Source organism: Macaca mulatta, chromosome 1 (assembly GCF_049350105.2).
Source record: "Macaca mulatta isolate MMU2019108-1 chromosome 1, T2T-MMU8v2.0, whole genome shotgun sequence".
Classification (NCBI taxonomy): domain Eukaryota; kingdom Metazoa; phylum Chordata; class Mammalia; order Primates; family Cercopithecidae; genus Macaca; species Macaca mulatta.
This window is the reverse complement of record NC_133406.1, coordinates 173,751,220-173,771,357: the sequence shown is the minus strand read 5'-3', so window position 1 is coordinate 173,771,357 and position 20,138 is coordinate 173,751,220. Positions and strand designations below refer to the sequence as shown.

Sequence of the window (20,138 nt, the reverse complement as noted above, 5' to 3'; positions counted from 1 at the left end):
AAAAATAGGCCAGACGCAGTGGCTCACACCTGTAATCTCAGCACTTTGGGAGGCCGAGGTGGATGGATCATTTGAGGTCAGGAGTTCAAGATCAGCCTGGCCAACATGGTGAAACCCCGTCTCTACTAAAAATACAAAAATTAGCCGGGCAGTAGTGGTGTGCGCCTGTAATCCCAGCTACTAGGGAGGCTGAGGTGGGAGAATCCCTTGAGCCTGGGAGGAGGGAGTTGCGGTGAACTGAGACAGGGCCATTGCACTCCAGTCTGGGCCACAGAGTGAGACCCTGTCTCAAAAAATAAACAAATAAATAAACAAACAATCCAATATAGATAGTAGACCTAAACATAAAAGCTAAATCTATACAGCTTCTATAAGAAAACTGGGACGTACAAATTTGCAAACTTGCGGCAGGCAAAGATTTTTTAGAGAGCTCATGGAAAGAATTAATTACAAAAGAAAAAATTGACAGATTAGATTTCACAAAAATAAACTTCTGTTCATCAAAAAATTTTTAAGAAAATAAATTGGCAATCCATAGACTTAAATATTTGCAAAATATGTAACTGACAAAAGGTTTGTATCCAGAGTATATAAAAATAAGCTCTTACAACTTGAGTTTTTAAAAGACAATTCAGGCTGGGCACGGTGGCTCATGCCCTGTAATCCCAGCACGTTGGGAGGCTGAAGAGGATGGATCACCTCAGGTCAGGAGTTTGAGACCAGCCTGACCAACATGGTGAAACCCAGTCTCTACTAAACTACAAAAATTAGCCGGGCATGGTGGTGGGTACCTGTAATCCCAGCTACTTGGGAGGCTGAGGCAGGAATCACTGGAACCCAGCAGGTGGAGGTTGCAGTGAGCCAAGATTGTGCCTTCACACTCCAGCCTGGGTGACAGAGTGAAACTCCATCTCAAAAAAAAAGAAGAAAAATTTTAAAATAATTTAAAAAAAAAAGTCAACTCAACTTTAAAATTGGTAAGAGACTTGACCAAACAGTAAACAGAAGATATTCAAGTGACCAAAATAAACCACATAAACAAGAACACATAAAAAATCAGTTTTTAGAACAACACTAAAAGGATTGCCAACATCAGGTGTTATAAAGAATGTGGAGCAACTGAGACTCTTACACATTGCTGTGCGAGTATAAGATGGTATAACCACTTTGGAAAAGTATTTTACTGTTTCTTAAAATGTTAAACATCTACTCAGTAATCCAATAATCCCATTTGTAGGTATTTTCACAGGAAAAATTAAAACATCCATTTACCAAAAGGCTCACACAAAAATGTTCATATCAGCTTTACTCTGAATATCTCCAGACTGAAAATATGCAAGTGTCCCTCAACATGTGAATGGATAAACAAATCATTATGGTATATTCATATACTACAGCATTACTTGGGGAAAAAAATGAACTACTTATACACGCACCAACCTAGGAAATCTCAAAAACATTGATATTGAATGCAAGAATCCAGACTCAAAAGAATACTTACTTTATGAACCCACTTATATTATATGACATACCAGAATAGGGAAAGTTAATCTATATTGATGGAAATCAGAGCAATGCCTGTGTGTGTGTGTGGTGGGGGTTGGGGAGTGGGGTTAAGGTTTACTTGGAAAACTGCACAAGGTAACTCTTAGGGTTAATAGACAGGTCCTCTGTCTTGATTAAGGTATTGGTAACTCCAGTTTATACATTTTCAAAATGTATTTTTATATATAATTTAAAATATATATTTCATTGTATATAAATCTTACCTCATTAAAACATTTGCTAGAGTATTTTTATTTCTTAGATGTGTTGAAAGAAGTGATGTGCCAACAGTAACATTTACATTGTTACATTTACATTTTGTTTTGTAAATGTCAATATACACAGTACTATGTGAATTGCAACCTTACAACTCTTTAAATATAGGATGAAAAATACATATATATAAGTGATTAAAATGTTTAAATATCAACCTAATGTGAGAGAAGGAACACAGTTTTTCAATATTCTTCTAGATGCATGCAGGCAAAAAGATTTACAACCATTTGTCACACATACTATTCTGTAACCTTTTTCTTTTCAAATGTAACCATATAGATTAATTTTGACTTGAAGAATCAAGACAAATTTCATAAAGGAAGTTTCCTTAATCCATATTTGAAAGCTGGGAATACAATAGGCAAGCATGGGGTGGGGATAGACTGTCAAGCAAATTCCAACTAGAAGTACTAAGGCAGGAAAATGTAGGTTCTATTTGAGGACTACCAGATAAGTCTAAATATAGCTAACTTTTAGAGTCTCCAAAGCAATATGATAATATAAAGTAATCTGTGGCCATATTGCAGATATCTTTTGAATGATACACTTTGAGCTTTGTAATTTATTCTAGGCAATGGGAAAACATTGAAGGTTTTTTGAGTGGTTTAGGATACATAAGCAAAGTGCGCTGATATAGCAGAAAGAGAACTAGAACTTGAGATGGTTGAATGTCTAGCTTTTCTACTTACTATTAACCTCACAAAGTTTCTATAGCCTTCATCTTCTTCATTCATGTATTTTTTAATACATGATGAAAGGTTGATTAAGATAATCTCTAAAATCCTTTAAAATATTCTGTTATCATATGAGATGGGATTTGTAGCAATGAGAACAGGAAGAATGCCCTTGCAATAGATTTGGGAGTAGTAACAAAAGTAAGAATCTAGAAAGTAACAACGATAATGGAAAAGAAGAGGTTGAATATGAGAGATACTGTAAAAATGAATAAGTAATTGAATGCAGGAATAAGGGAGAACCAAGAGCTATAGATGCTTAGGAAGTTTTGAATCTGAGACAATCTGCTTCTATGGGCATCCTAGTCTGGACTCTAGTGTTACTCACACATTTAGGGCTGAAAGCTTTAGAAACATGTCCTCTGATAATGATAACTCAACCTGGAGATCACATTTAGAAATATATACTAAAACCCTTACATTTTAAAAATTATTTGAGTTTGTCTAAACATAATATCTTCTTTTTCTTTTTTTAAGAGACAAGGTCTTGCTCTGTCACCCAGGCGGGAGTGCAGTGGCATGATCATAGCTTGCTACAACCTTGAACTCCTGGGCCCAAGCAATCCTCTTCCTCAACCTCCCTAAGTACTGGGATTATAAGCATAAGCAACTGCACCCAGCCTAAACATGTTTATTTTTTTTAATACCTTTTAAAACAGGAAGCTGACGATAAGCTGCAAGTTTTGGCTGAAATATATTTTCCATTAGAACTCGTTCCATAAAAAATAAGTCCTGATGAAATTTGTCAGATTTTAATATTGCATCTGAGTGGTCTTCCTCATCTTCATGGATTTTTGCCAGAATTACGTTTTCTATGTCCATTAGAGAACTAGTTTCACTATCTACAAAATACAAACATGATACAATGATAAAATATTCAAATGGATGATTCATACATTCTAAAGATTTTTTAAATGACATTTCATCATTTGTATTTATTTTCCTCCAGTTTTCAACAACTTTAATAGACATTTATTGAATATCTTATGTACCAAGCACATGAAAGATGCACATACCTCATTTTGGAATTCTTTTTTTTTTTTTTGAGAGGGAGTCTCGCTCTGTCGCCCAGGCTGGAGTGCAGTGGCCGGATCTCAGCTCACTGCAAGCTCTGCCTCCCGGGTTTACGCCATTCTCCTACCTCAGCCTCCCGAGTAGCTGGGACTACAGGCGCCCGCCACCTCACCCAGCTAGTTTTTTGTATGTTTTAGTAGAGATAGGGTTTCACCGCATTAGCCAGGATGGTCTGAATCTCCTGACCTCGTGATCCACCCGTCTCGGCCTCCCAAAGTGCTGGGATTACAGGCTTGAGCCACCGCGCCCAGCCTGAAATTCTTTTTTTTTTTTTTTTTTGAGACGGAGTCTCACGCTGTTGCCCAGGCTGGAGTGCAGTGGCGCAATCTCGGCTCACTGCAAGCTCCGCCTCCCGGGTTCCCGCCATTCTCCTGCCTCAGCCTCCTGAGTAGCTGGGACTACAGGCGCCGCCACCGTGCCCGGCTAATTTTTTGTATTTTTAGTAGAGACGGGGTTTCACTGTGGTCTCGATCTCCTGACCTTGTGATCCGCCCGCCTCGGCCTCCCAAAGTGCTGGGATTACAGGCTTGAGCCACCGCGCCCGGCTGAAATTCTTAACCATCAAAAACTGTACTATTTTTCAGAACATAGGCAATGATAACCTCCTGAGGTAATTTTTATCCTTATTCTTTTAAAATTCAAGTTGAAATAAGATGATCAGTCTTCAGAAAAAGGTCTGATTTGATTATTGCTATATAGAAATACTATACTATTGTATTAAGTTTTCTATTACTGCTGTAACAAATCACAGTGGCTTAAAACAATGCAAATTTATCTTATAGTTCAGTAGATTAGAGGCCTAACAGATGTCACTGAGCTAAAACCAAGAAGTTGATAGGGCTTTGTTCCTTTCTGAAGGTTCTAAAGGATAATTTGTTTCCTTGATTTTTTCAGTTTCTGGGGGACACCACAATCTTTCCTTCATCTTCAAAGACAGCAACATTGATTACATTCCTGCTGACCTTCTTCTGTCATCACATCTCTCTCCCAGATCACAGCTGGAAAAGGTCTTTTACTTTGTAGTACCCCATGTGATTAGATTGGGCCCGATAAGATTATCCAGAATAATCTTTCCATCTGAAGATCCCCATTGTAATCACATCCGGAAAATCTCTTTTGTCATGTTAGGTAACACATTCACAGGTTCCAGGAATTGGGGTGTGCACAAATTTGCGGGACTATTGTTCTGCCTACCACACTACTTAGTAAACTCTTATTTTAAAAAAAGAATGAAGGAAACTCTTGCTTCTTTACCTTTATAGATAGAGGGAGCGTACTTCTCCTTATTCCTCCTGCTAAATTCAACTAAAAACACTGGAAATTTTAGAAAACAACAAACATAAGCAGTCTTTGAAAGGTGAAGAGAAGGAATGGGTATTCTTTTTGCCTTATATATTCCAGATATGGAGCTGAAGAAGTCAGCAACCTGGGAACACCAATGGGCACAAGCAAGAAAAAGTCCCCGAAAGAAGCCTCCTCTCTTTAGCCAAAGGACCAGGAAAAGTGTAGCCTTGAAAGAAAGAAAGCTTTTAGATGGCAGCCATTCTACTCCAGCCAAGCATAGAAAAAACTGTAGCTCCACCCATGTGACAAAGGCCAAGTGGGAGCCTAGTCTTCCACCCTCACTAGGCTGTAACAAGGCATCCCAAATCCCTGACTTTTCACTGTGTATGGTGTCAGAGAAGGCCCAGCAGGCAGGCAGGACTTTCATCCCTACCAAACATAATGATAGTGGTCCCCTTCCTACAGTGTCAGTGGAGATCAGCTGGGGAGCCTGGAATTCCAGCCTATCTAGTAGTAACAAAGTATACCTCCCTCTTCCCATTGGAGTAGTCAGAGTTGGACTAGTGAAGAGTCAAAACTTTTAACACTCCCCAGCAGCAATGAGAACAACCCCCACTGTGTAGTGTCAGTGTAGGCCACATGTATGGCATTAATGAAGCATTCCTATACCTCCTAGCCATGGTGTTGTCAATGGAAACTGGAGCTCCTATCACTGCCCCATGGTAATGAAGACACCACTTCCCCTAATGTCACTGGAGGTCAAGTGGCAAATATAGACTTCTACCCCTACCTGGAAATAATCAGGCAGTGACTCCCACTTTCCCCTGCCAGAACAGTGTCAAACAAAGCCTGTTTAAATGGAAGTTTAGAAAAGATTCAGACTCTTACAATACCCCAAATGTCCAGGTTTCAATTGAAAGTCACTCATCATAGCAAGAACCAAGAAAATCTTAACTTGAATGGAAAAAGTCTCTATACACAAACATCAATGTTACAATTATCTCACAAAGAGTTTAAAGCAAGCATCATAAAAATCCTTCAACAAGTTATTTATGAACACACTTGAAACAAATGAAAAAATAGAAAGTATCATCAAAGGGATAGAAAGTCTCAGCTAATGAATAGAAAGTCTTAGCAAATGAAAAGAAGAATCAACTGGAAATTTTAGGAGTGAAAAACATAACTAAAATTTAAAACTCAGTGGATGGGCTCTATAGCAGAATGGAAGACAAATAAATCAGTAAACTGGAAGAGAGAACAATGGAAATAACCCAATCTTTAAAACAGACAGAAAAGTCTGAAAAAAATGAAGAGTCTCAAGAACCTCTGCAACCATAACAACATATGTACCATTCAAATTATTATCATCCGAGGATTGGAGAAATGGGGTGGGCCTGAAAAAGTACTTAAAGAAATAATAGCTGAAAACTTCCAAAATTTGGCAAAGGACAACAAATATATTCAAGAAATGAATAAATCACAATGAAGATAAAGAAATGCACACCAAGATGCACCATACTAAAATTTCTAAAAACAGAAGACCAAAAAAAAAAAAAAAAAAAAAATTCTAGAAAGCAGCAAGAGAGAAATGACACCTTATTTTTAGGTGGAAAATAATTTGAATAGCAGCAGATTTCTCACTGGAAACCCTGGAGGCCAGAAAAAAGTGGTACACATTCTTGGGGTTCTGAGTGGAAAGAATGGTCAATGCAGAATTCTATACCCAGTGAATTTTCCTATGGGAATAATTCTACACCCAGTGAATTATCCTGTAGGAATAAAGAGGAAATTAAGATATTGTATTCTCAGATGAAGGAATACTAAGAATTTGTCTCAAATAAATAAATAAATAAACAAATAAAGTCTTCCCTAAAGAATGGCTAAAGGCAATTCTCTAAACAGGAAGAAAATAAGAAAGGAAGTTTAGAACATCTGAAAGGAAAAACCAACAGTGGGAAGAGAGAAAATAAGGATAAATAGGATATACTTTTCTTATTCTTTTGAGTTTTCTTAATTATGTTTGACAGTTGAAGCAAAAATTATTACATTGTCTGATATAGTTTTAAATGTCTAAATATTAAATGTTTATATATCTAAATATCTTTCTAAATACTTAGAAGAAATATTTAAGGCAAATATAAATGGGGGTGGAATCTAAAGGGAGGTAAGGTTTCTATACTTTACTTGAACTGGTAAAATGTCAACATCTATGGACTATTGTGTATGCATAATGGAATACATAAAGTAAATAATAAAAATTGCACATAAACTCAAAACACTACAGGTAAATTAAAGCAGAATTAAAAAAATTGTTTGAGAAAGCAGCAGGAAAGCAGGAAGAAGAGAGAAACATAAGATAGATAAGATAGAATAAGCAGAAAAGAACAGCAGACTTAAGGGCTAACATGCCAATAAAACATTAAATACAAATGGTCTACCTATACCAATTTAGAGATAAAGACTGGCAAAAAAAATTGGATTAAAAACATGACTCAAACATATGATGTCTACAATAAATTTATTTCAAATATACAATGTAGATAGGTTGAAAGTAAACAAATAAAAAAAGATATAGCAGGCAAACATTAACCAAAAGAAAGCAGGAGGGGCGATATCAACATCATATAAAGTTGACTTCAGAGCAAAGAAAATTACCAGGGATATATAGCAACATTATGTTATGATTGTACCGAGAAGACATAGCAATAATTAGTGTTTATGCAAAAAAAAAAAAAAAAAAAAAAAACAAGGCTATAAAATATGTAAAGTAAAAATTATTAGAACTGAAAAGAGAAATAATGGTCACATAAAATTTTGATGGAATAAAGAGATAGAAAATCAGCAAGGGTATATATGAACTCAACATCATCAACTAAAAAGATGTAACTAACATTTATATAATATTCCACCTAATAACAGCAGAATACACATTCTAGGTCATATAACAAACCTTGACAAATTTAAAAGAAGAGAAATCATAGTGTGTTAAAAGAAGAGAAATCATAGTGTCTTCTCCAGTCACAGTGGAATCAAGCTAGAAATCAATAATGGAAAGATAACAGGAAGATCTCCAAACACTTAGAATCTTAAAAAAAAAATGCTCTAAATAATCTGTGTCAAAGAGGAAGTCTCAAGGGAAATAAAAAATATATGTAATAATGAAAATAAAACACAACATGTCAAAATTTGTGGAATACAGATAAAGCAGCACTGATAGGAAAATTTACAGCATTAAATGTATACATTAGAAAAGAAGGAAAGTCAAGTCAATAAGTTCCCAATTCAAGAAAAAAGAAGAAGAAAAAAAAGAGCAAAATAAACTTAAAGCAATGAGAAGGAAGAAAATAGAAGAGAAGTAAATGAAATTAGAAACAAGTCAGTGAAATAAAGAATTGGTTCCTTGACAAGATTAACAAAATTGACAATGTTCCATCAGACTGACAAAGAAAAAAAGAGAGAAGAAATAAATTACCAAAATCAGGAGTAAAATAGCAGATACTACAGATCCTACAGACATCAAAGTGATAATAACAAACAACTCTACGTCAGATAAATCTCACAACTTAGATAAAATAAACCAATTATTTAAAAAAACTATTACAAATTATATTATAATATTAATAATATAATTTGAATATTAAGAAAATTAAATTTGTAGTTTAAAAAACTCACCCACAAAAAATCACCAAGGATGGATGATTTCACTAAAGAATTCGACCAGAAACTTAAAGAAGAATTATCACTAATTCTACCCAACCTCTTCCAAAAATAGAAAAGGAAAGAATACTTGCTTATTCATTTTATGAAACTATTATAACAAAGTGAGACAAAGTACAAAAAAGAAAGCTATATTATCTCTCATCAACATCAACATAAAAATCCTTAGCAAAATATTACAACACAGAATTCAGCAATATATAAAAAGAATTATTATACATGATGACCAATTGAAGTTTATTCTAGGATGAAAGAGTTCTTCAATGTTAAAAAATCAATCAAAGTAATCCATTACGTTTAGGCCAATGAAAATAAATCACATGATCATATCAATCAATTCAGAAAAATCACTTGACAAATCAACCATTTATGAAAAAAAAATCTCTCAGAAAAATAGAAACAAGCAGGGTATTATGGACAGAATGATTGTGTCCCTATAAACTCATGTGTTGAAATTCTAACCCCCAATGTAATGGTGATTAGGAGGTAGGACCTTTGGGAGATAGTTAAGTCATGAGAGTGGAGCCCTCATGAATGAGATTAGTGTCCTGAAAAAGTTACCCCCAGAGAGCTCTTTTGCTCTGTGTCTGCCATGTAAGGATACAAGAAGTTAGCAATCTGCAACATGGAAGAGGGTTGTTGTGATTTTTATTGTTATAACTTCTTTCTAATTTGGTCTTGAGTTCTCTCAGTCAAGTAGCTATAGGCCAAGATAGCTACTCTCTAGAAGAGCCCTGACCAGGTGGAATGATAAATTCAGGTGTGTTGGTCAGGTGAGACACCATGAGGAAGTGAAACCAAAATGCACAAAACAGCAAAAATGTGTTACTCACAGGTCTCAGAGACATTACTGGTTATTATTCTCCTAACAAGAAGCTAATGAGAAGCACAGAGGAAGCAAAGAATTCAATCACCAGGAAGGGAATGAGAAAGAGAGAAGACATGCGGAACTATGCCTCATAGGCATTACCCCTTAGGCTTTCCCACAGGTTTATGGATTGACGAGCTTAAAGAAAACATGCCTGAGTCAGGGAACTTACATGATTCTAGTGTTGACCATTATGTTTTATCATGGTCAGCAGCTGTAGGGTATATTGAGTTTTAGGCCTGTGAGATGAGGAACAAGTGGGCTCTATGGCACACAATCACATAGCAAAGTTTTATGTTTTAACTAGGCTAAAGGTGATGGGGGTACAACACAGTTTCAAACAACTTATGTCACACCTAAAAGTGAATGACAAGGGAGCAACTATATTAAACAAATTTACAACAAGTGTCCCACACCAGAACCCAACCATTCTGGCATTCTGATCTCGAACTTCTAGCCTCTAGAACCACGAAAAATAAATTTCTGTTATTTATAAACTTCCAAGCCTAGGGTACTTTGTTGCAGCAGCCCAAACTGACTGAGACAAGGATGTCCCTCCACTTGAAAAAGACCATCTACAAAAAACTACTGGTAACATTATACTTAATGGTGAAAGACTGAATTGTTTCTTACAATCAAGAACAAAGGCAAGAATGTCTGCTGTCACCACTCTTATTCAATATAGTGACAGAAGTTCTAGCAGAGCAATAAAGTAAAAAAAAGGAAATAAAAGGCATGTATATCAGACAGAAAAAAAAATGATACTGTCCCTAAATGCAGTTGACATGATTGTGTATGCTGAAAATCCCAAGGAATACAAAAATTCTCTTAGAACTGATGTGCGTATTCAGCAAGGTTACCGCATACAAGAAAAACATACAAGAATCTATTGTATTTCTAAATACTACCAATAAACAGGCAGACACCAAATTAAAAACACAATACTGTCTGGGTGCAGTGGCTCATGCCTATAACCCCAGCACTTTGAAAGGCCAAGGCAAGAAGATCAGTTGACCTCAGGAGTTCGAGAACAGCCTGGGCAACATAGTGAGACCTCGTGTCTACAAAAATTTAAAAATAGCTGAGTGTGGTGGTAAACACCTGTAGTCCCAGGTACTTGGGAAGCTGAGGTAGGAGAATTGCATGAGCCTGGGAGGTTGAGGCTGCAGTGAGCCATGATTGTGCTGCCACATTCCAGCCTGAGTGACATACCAAGACCCTATCTCAAACAAAACAAACAGAATACTATGTGCAATTGCTTAGAAAAAAAATACTTATGTGTAAATCTATCAAAACATGCACAGGGCTTGAATGCTGAAAACTACAAAATGCTGATTTAAAAAAGGTTAAGGAAGATCTTGGCCGGGTGCAGTGGCTCACGCCTGTAATTCCAGCACTTTGGGAGGCAGAGGCAGGCAGATCACCTGAGATCAGGAGTTCAAGACCAGCCTGGCCAACATGGTGAAACCCGGTCACTATTAAGAATACAAAAATTAGCCAGGTGTGGTGGTGTGCACCTGTAATCCCAGCTATTCGGGAGCCGAGGAAGGAGAATGGCTTGAACCCAGGAGGAGGCAGAGATTGAAGTGAGCCAAAATCACGCCACTGTACTCCAACCTGGGTGGCAGAGCAAGACTCTGTCTCAAAATAAGTACATAAATAAAAATGAAAATTAAAAAAGCTCAAAGATCTAAATAAATGGAGACACACTCCATGTTCACAGATTGAAAGACTTAATACAGTAAAGGTATCAATTCTCTTTGTACTTAATGCTTTGATATCCTGGGGCCTTGCTAACCCTGCAGGAACTGCCCCCACTAGCATTAGCCAATTCCTAAAGATAGTGAAGGATTCACCTGATAGCATACCTTTCATATGCAAACCAATCAACCAGAGACCATAACCCAACTGCCTCCTTAACAGAGCTTTCCCACTCAGTCACTATTCCCTTGCCCTAATTCTCCCAGGGCCAGCTACAAGACAACTAGGAATATGCACTAAACCCCAGAGCCCACTGAAATTACTCAAACTAGCCAATCCTAAACTTGCCTACTTTGCCTCACCATTCCTTTCCCTAGTAGCCACAATAAAGGCTCTTGCCCATGTTTTCCCCATTACTCTCTGCCTTCTGACCAACTCTGGTACTTATATATGTAGTTCATGGCATGAAATGTCTCCTTCTCTTGAGATCTGTGAGTATAACAATAAGCTATCTTTGCAATGGCAATCATCTCCTGATCTGTTGGTTTTGCCATACCTCAATAAGAACAAAACCTACACTTTAAAACAATGTTGTCTGCTTTCAATAGAAAGATATAAATAGAATAAAATTAAAGAAATGGAGAAAGATATACTGCCTACACACTAATCAAAGAAGTTGGAGTAGCTACATTTAATTACAGATGAAGCAGACTTCAGAACAAATTAAATTATCAGAGATAAAGAGGGGCATTACATATGAAACATGGGTGAATTCTCCAAGAAGACATAATAATCTTAAATGTCTATGGTGCAAAAAACAAGACTACAAAATATGTAAAGCCCTCTGATAGAGCTGAAAGGACAAGTCCATTATTATAGTTGGAGACTTACTCCTCTATATCAGTAATTAACAGATCACCAGACAGAAAATCAGTAAAGATATAGGTTAGTTGTTGTTGTTGTTGTTGCTGTTGTTGTTTTGAGACAGTTTCACTCTTGGTTGCCCCAGCTGGAGTGCAATGGCGTGATCTGGGCTCATTGCTATCTCCACCTTCCGCGTTCAAGCAATTCTCCTGCCTCACCCGCCCAAGTAGCTGGGACTAAGGATGCCCACCACCAAACCCAGCTAATTTTTGTATTTTTAGTAGAGACGGGGTTTTGCCATGTTGACCAGGCCAGTCTTGAACTCCTGACCTCAGGTGATCCGCCCATCTCAGCTTCCCAAAGTGCTGGGATTACAGGGGGAGCCACTGCACCTGGCCAGATATACTTGAATATCACCAGCAATCAACTGAATCTAAATAACATTTATAAAATAGTTAACCCATTATCAACAAATAAACATTTTTCTCATGCTCACATGGCGCATTTACCAAGATAGACTATATTCTGGATCATAAAACATGTTTTGAAAACTTTAAAAGAATAGAAATCACATATAGTCTCAGAATACAAAGGAATTAAATTAGAATTAAATAACAGAAAGATAGTTGGACAATCCCAAAATATTTGGAGATTAAACAAAATATTTATAAATAACAAATAGGTCGAAGAAGAAGTCTCAAATGAAATTTTAAAATATTTTGAACTAAATGAAAAGGAAAATACAACTTATCAAAATTTGTGTGGTACAGCAAAAACAGTTCTTAGAGAAAAATTTTAACATTGAATACATGTATTGGAAAAGAAGACAGATCTAAAATCAGCAATATAAGCTTCCACCTTAGGACACTAGAGAAAGAAAATAAACATAAACCTAAAGCAAGCAGAAAAAAAAAGAAAAGTTTGAAACCAATGACTTCAAAAACAAAAAATCATTAGAGAAAATTAATAAAACCCAAAGTTAGTTCTTTGAAAATATCAGTAAAATCCATAATTTTTAGCCAGGCTAACCAAGAAAAACAGAAAGAATATTTAAAATTGTCAGTATGAGAAATGGAAGGTGTCATCACTACTGATTCCATGGACCTAAGAGAATAATAAAGAAATAATGTTAAAGACTCTGCCCACACATTTTTCTTTTTTTTGAGATGGAGTTTCACTCTTGTTGCCCAGACTGGAGTACAATGGCACGATCTTGGCTCCCTGCAACCTCTGCCTCCCAGGTTCAAGTGATTCTCCTGCCTCAGCCTCCTGAGTAGCTGGGATTACAGGCATGAACCACAACGCCCACCTAATTTTGTATTTTTAGTACAGACGGGGTTTCTCCATGTTGGTCAGGCTGGTCTCGAACTCCTGACCTCAGGTGATCTGCCCACCTCAGCTTCCCAAAGTGCTGGGATTACAGGTGTGAGCCACCGCACCCGACCTTCTGCCCACAAAATGTATAACTTAGCTTGAAATGGAACAATTCCTTAAAAGGCACAAACTACCAAAACTCACTCAAGGAAAAATGGATAATCTGAATAGGCCTATATCTATTAAAGAAGCTGAGTCAATAATTAATAACTTTCCAAAATAGAAAGCATCATGCTTTCACTGGTGAATCCTACCAAACACTTAAGGTAAAATTATCATTTTTATACAATCTATTCCAGAAAATTGGTGAAGAGAAAATACTTTCCAATTCTTTTTATTAGGCTAGCATTACCCTAACTCCAAAACCAGATGAAGACATTACAAGAAAGGAAAATTACAGAACAATGTCTCACATGAAAATAATGCAAAAATTGGCTGGGCACAGTGGCTCACGCCTGTAATTCCAGCACTTTGGGAAGATGAGGCGGGTGGATCATGAGGGCAGGAGATCGAGACCATCCTGGCTAACATGGTGAAACCCCGTCTCTACTAAAAAAAATACAAAAAAATTAGCCGGGCATGGTGGCGGGTGCCTGTACTCCCAGCTACTCGGGAGGTTGAGGCAGGAGAATGGCGTGAACCCAGGAGGCAGGGCTTGCAGTGAGCAGAGACGGGGCGACAGCACTCCAGCCTGGGAGACAGAGAAAGGCTCCATCTCAAAAAAAAAAAAAAAAAAAAGAAAGGAAATAATGCAAAAATCCTCAATAAAATATTAGCAAATAGAATCCACCAATGTATAAAAAGAATTATACAACATAATCAAATGGAGTTTTTTCAAGGTATGCAAAGCTAGTTCAACATTCAGGATCCAATTAATGTAATCCATCACATCGACAAGCTTTTTATATAATCTATTGATATATAAAATATATATATATCAATATATATATATATAGAATATATATATTTTTTTTATATATCAATAGATACAGAAAAAATCCATTGCACATTCATGATAAAAACTCCCAGCAAATTAGGAAGAGAAGGGAACTTCCTGAACTTGCTAAGGAACAGCTATATAAAACCTACAATTAACATCATACATCATGGTGAGAAACTGAAAACTTTCCCCCTAAGAAGATTAGGATATCCCTTCTCATACAGGAAAAAATGGTGATAAGTTTTTAGATATAGCATCAAAAACCCAATGTAAAAAAGAAAAAAATCGATAAATTAGACTTTATTTAAATTAAAAATTTCTCATCTATGAAAAACCCTGCTAATAATAATGAAGAGACAAGTCACAGACTAGGAGAAAGTATGTACATGTATCTGATAAAGAACTAAATTGTACACAGGACCCTTAAAACTCAATACGAAAACAAACAGCCAAATTTTTAAAAGGGCAAAACATCCACATAGATATCTCACCAAAAAAGATATAAAGATGCTCAATATCACATTAGGGGGTTGTAAATTAAAACAATAATGAGCTACCACTACATACATATTTGAGTGGCTACAATCCAAAAAAACTAACAATACCAAATGCTGGCAAGAATGAGAAACAGGAATGCTCACTCATTGCTAATGTAATGCAAAATAGTACAACCACTTTGGAAGATAGTTGGTAGTTTCGTAAAAGGCTAGGGATAGTCTCACTGTGTGATCCAGCAATTGTGCTCCTAGATATTTACTCAAATGAGTTGAAAACTTACGTCCACACAAAAACCTGCACATGAATGTTTGTAACGGTTTTATTCGAAATTACAAAAAATTTGAAGCAGCCAAGATGTCCTTCAATAAGTGAATATATAAGCAAACTGTGGTATACCCATCCAATGGAATATTATTCAGTGACAAAAATAAATGAGCTGTCAAGCCATGAAAAAACATAGAGGAGGCTTAAGTGCATATTGTTTAGTAAAAGGAGCTAGTCTGAGAAGGCTACACATATTGTATGACTTCAACTATATGACAATTTGGAAAAGACGAAACTATAAAGACAATAAAAATAAAAATATCAGTGACTATCAAGGGTACAAGAGAAAGGAGAAATGATGAATAGGTGGTCCACAGGGGATATTTAGGACAGTGAAACTATTAATTTTTTGCTGTATAAAACTGTAATGGTAGAAACATGCCATTATGCATTTGTTAAAATACAAAGAACTATACAACACAAAGCATGGAACTTAATGTAAGCTATGGATTTTAATTAATGATAATGTATCATCATTGGTTCACCAAGTGTAACAAATATACCACATTAATGCAAAATATTAATAATAGGGGCCACTGTGCACAGAAAGTAGAGAGATGAAGGGATTTTATGTATCTTTTGGTACTATGTGCTTAATTTTTCTGTAAATCTAAAACTGTACCAGAAAATTCTATTAACCAATTTTCTAAACCTACAGCACTATTTCAGAAGAAAAATCATTTTTCTCTATCAACTGAGATACAGTCTTACATTCAAAGGTAAATATTATTGGACTTTTTCTCCCCTTGAGTATGATAAATAGAAGGTTAAATGCAACTTGTATAATACATTCAAAGTTTAAATGAAATAAAAATATTTCTTAAATCAAATATGGACCATATTTAATTTTTTTTCCTTTCTGTTTCTACTATAAAAATCTCAGTGTCAAAAGGACCTCAGAGGTAACTAGTCCTAGTTTTCATCTGGATTTCTTTCACATTTTCAATAAATCTGATTATTCAGCTTTGTTCCCTATTTCTTTCCATTTTTTAACTTTCTTATCCTAATTCTAGTTTCCCCTACTCCCTTGACTGGCTATAATACTAAAAAAAAGTATATCTTTATTTTCTATGGTAGTTATTGAATATGATTTTATTATCCCTTTTGGTTTTTAAAAGCACACCCATACACACATGAAATACTCTGAAAGATTCACAAATTGAGATTTATTTTTTGTGGGGGATTTTGCACTTGTACATTTTTGTAGGTCAATGGCCTTAATGGTGTGGAAGAAATAGATCTAATATAAAGTCCCAATGTAATTTCCAGTCTAAGATTGGATTTTTCTGAGCAGTTTTTGATAGCTTCTACAAGTAAACCTATTGTATAGACATTCGTGCTTAACAAAAACAATGTTTCTTTAGTGATAACTAATACTAAATAATTTATTCTTCCCCTTCATTATTCTCTTAGAAAATTAACTGTTCTTCATTATAAACAACTTTCAGTAAAACGTAACTCTAGTCTACATGACCATAAACATACTTAAAGAACTATGGAATGAATATAGGCCACTTATTGAAAGTTAAGATTCAAAGAGACTAGTAAATGAGATTTTTAAAAAGGAACAAGTTGAAAGGTCTTTGGGATCTATAGTCTCCTAAGGAAATGTAGTCAATTATAAATAAGATAATTGTTTTCTGGAAATTATTAATTCTCTTTAAACTTGTTATTTCAAAATACTTATACTTACTGATTTACTGAACTTGAAAATATTCCATTTGTTTTTGGGTCAAAATTAGTGAAAGTAGAAACATTTCCATTTAATTTAAAAAATTTGCCAAAGCTTCAAAAAATGTATCAGGTTTTATTAGTTATTCTAAAATAAGGACCATCACCTAAATGCAGTAAAACAATTTTGTAAGAAAAAGATACAACATTTCAGAATAGGAAAAGTAAAAGTAGATAACTATAAACTATTCAGAAGTGGAATTGAGCAAACTTCTTATAACTAGTCTTAGTAAAGCTTCTTCCACATTGCGAAATTTATTTGGAAAGTTACAACTTTGTATTGATTTTAATTATAACATTTCATCTTAAAAATTAAAATACTAGAAGCTAAAGTTATAGTGTAGGGTTTCTCAACCATGGCAGTACATGTACTGACATTTTAGGTTGAAAATTCTTTGTTGCAGGGACTGTCCTGTGTACTGAAAGATTTTCTGCAGTATCCCCGGTAGATGCCCTCAGTCACGAAAAACAAGAATGTCTCCAGACATCCAAATGTTCCCAGGGGAAGTAAAAGAGCCCTAAATTAAGAGCCACTGTTGTTAATGTATAAATCCATTTTAGGTTGTCATAGAGCTAGTATACCTTTTTCTCATAAGTAATCTAATTGAAAGAAAGGGAGATAGAAAATAATGGAACTCACATGTATGAAACAGGGTTTAAGAGCAAAAGGAAAGGTACACTAGAGAAAGAGACAAACTGAAAATTCTTGACAGATATCCAAGAAAAATGTAAATCTTTCAGTTAAGTCTAAGACTTAACTTAGAGTTAAGTCTTAGATAGAGTAATAGTGCTATTTCTGAGTAAAAGTTGTACTTTTCATGGTCCATCAGAAAGAAAACATTGTAACTGCCAAAAAAGAATGTATTAAAAATGCCATGTTAAAGTCATTCAAAAAAACTAAAATAAATGAAATCTCACTTTTTTCTGTAGTGCTCCCTGGCAATCTTTGGTCCTGATCTTTAGGAAGTACATTTGTTTCACTACTTGACTCAACCACAGATGGTTTTACTGATAAAGATAAAAGTTCCATAGCATTGTAAGAATCATACAAATCCCAGGCAGTGGACATTATGCCTAGATAAAGAGACAGAAAGGTAAAAATTATTTTAAACCAAATTCCAACATTTTAGCTTTATAGATAACTAGTCACAGAAAAATCTAAGATAAGAATATCTACTGTTGCCTGATGCAGTTGCCTGTGCCAGCTACTTGGTCCACCTGAGGCAGGAGGATTACTTGAGGTCAGGAGTTAGAGGCAGTAGTGTGCTATGATGACACCTGAGAATAGCCGCTGCACTCTAGCCTAGACAACATAGTGAGATCCTCTCTTTAAAGAAATTAAAAATTAAATAAGAATATACTGTTTATTTTTTAAAAATACTATTGTTTTACAATATAACAGGAAGTGGATAGAAATGACAAAGAAATACATCATGAGGATACCTCAAGCCTTAGTCATCACACTATTAGTATCTACAAACACTTTAGTGCTTTAAGGATAACTCCAAATTATCTTCACAATATCTTCTGACCATCACACCTCCCTCCCCTCTACCCCACACTTGTACAGCATAATCTCACTGGTCTGTCATTATAGGGCTGCCTTGGTGATATGCATCTGGGCAAATATGTTATAACAAGACTTTGATGTTCCTTTACTTATGTTTAATACATAATATATTGTCAACTGTTTTATTCGAAATTATAAAAAATTTGAAGCAGTCAAGATGTCCTTCAATAAGTGAATATATGAGCAAACTGTGGTACACCCATCCAATGGAATATTATTCAGTGACAAAAATAAATGAGCTGTCAAGCCATGTAAAAACATAGAGGAGGCTTAAGTGCATATTGTTTAGTAAAAGGAGCCAGTCTGAGAAGGCTACACATATTGTGTTTTATGTTAAAAATAAAATCTCAAAATGCATGCCCTAATGTTATGTAAAAGATTGGTAATAATGAATGATTGCAACTTCCCGATTTTATAATTACATACTATTAAAGAAAGCTTATTTTAACTGGTATCAGAAAAAAAGCATTCCAAACTGTGCCTTTTTTAAAAGCATTTCTCAGTGTAATACATGTTTAAATAGTTGTTAAAAGGCAAAGAAATGCAGGTGTCGACAGATGGAGATTGCTAGCAAGAGGTAACGCACAGGTGATATGGGCAGTTCAGTTACAGCATCTGCTATAAAAGAAAAAAACATTTAAAAGAGCAAGCTATGCCAGGCGCGGTGGCTCACGCCTGTAATCCCAGCACTCTGGGAGGCCGAGGCGGGCAGATCACAAGGTCAAGAGATCGAGACCATCCTGGCCAACATGGTGAAACCCTGTTTCTACTAAAAATAGCTGTGCATGGTGGCAGGCACCTGTAGTCCCAGCTACTCCGGAGGCTGAGGCAGGAGAATCGCTTGAACCCGGGAGGCAGTGGTTGCAGTGAGCTGAGATCGTGCCACTGCACTCCAGCCTGGGCAACAAAGCGAGACTGTCTCAAAAAAGAGAAAGGAAATGATCAACCCAAAAGTTAGGAGAGTGGATACTTCTGTTAAAGGTGGCTAGAAGAAAGAGGGTTGTGATAGGACAGTATACAGGGGGCTTCTAATCAACGGGGGATGTTCTATTTCTTAAACTGGCTGGTGAGTACATGGTGTTGATTTTTTCTTTACACTACACATGTATGTATTATATGCTCTTCTGTTTGCAGTATACATTTCATAATAAAGTTTTTAAATAATGAAAGACAGTTTACACTAAAGAATTGAGATGCAGATTAATTAAATATTAAGATTTTATGGATGCTGGGCATGGTGGCTCACACTTGCAATCCCAAGCCTAGCCAAAATAGTGAAACCCCATCTTTACTTTGGGAGACCAAGGCGGGCAGATCACTTGAGGTCAGGAGTTTGAGACCAGCCTGGCCAACATGGTGAAACCCCATATCTAATAAAAATACAAAAATTAGCCCGGTGTGGTGGCACGTGCCTGTAATCCCAGCTACTTAGGAGGCTGAGGCACGAGAATCGCTTGAACCTGGGAGGCAGAGGTTGCAGTGAGCCAAGATTGTGTCATTGCCCTTCAGCCTGGGTGTCAGAGCAAGACTCCATCTCAAAACAACAACAGAAAGATTTTACAGATAAATAAAAGTGTACCTTTTCCTTGCCTGATTTTGGATGAAACTGGAAGAGATGCAAAAATCAGAGAAATGGAG

General features: G+C 35.9%; 1 protein-coding gene across 1 annotated transcript in view; it reads right to left on the bottom strand.

Moving 5' to 3' along the window:
- DNAI4 (dynein axonemal intermediate chain 4) overlaps positions 1 to 20,138 on the bottom strand; it is a 107,310-nt gene that overhangs the window by 29,296 nt on the left and 57,876 nt on the right. The window contains 2 exon segments of the mRNA XM_015141821.3: positions 3,203 to 3,397; positions 17,849 to 18,004. Coding sequence (XP_014997307.3) covers positions 3,203 to 3,397; positions 17,849 to 18,004 — 351 coding nt within the window.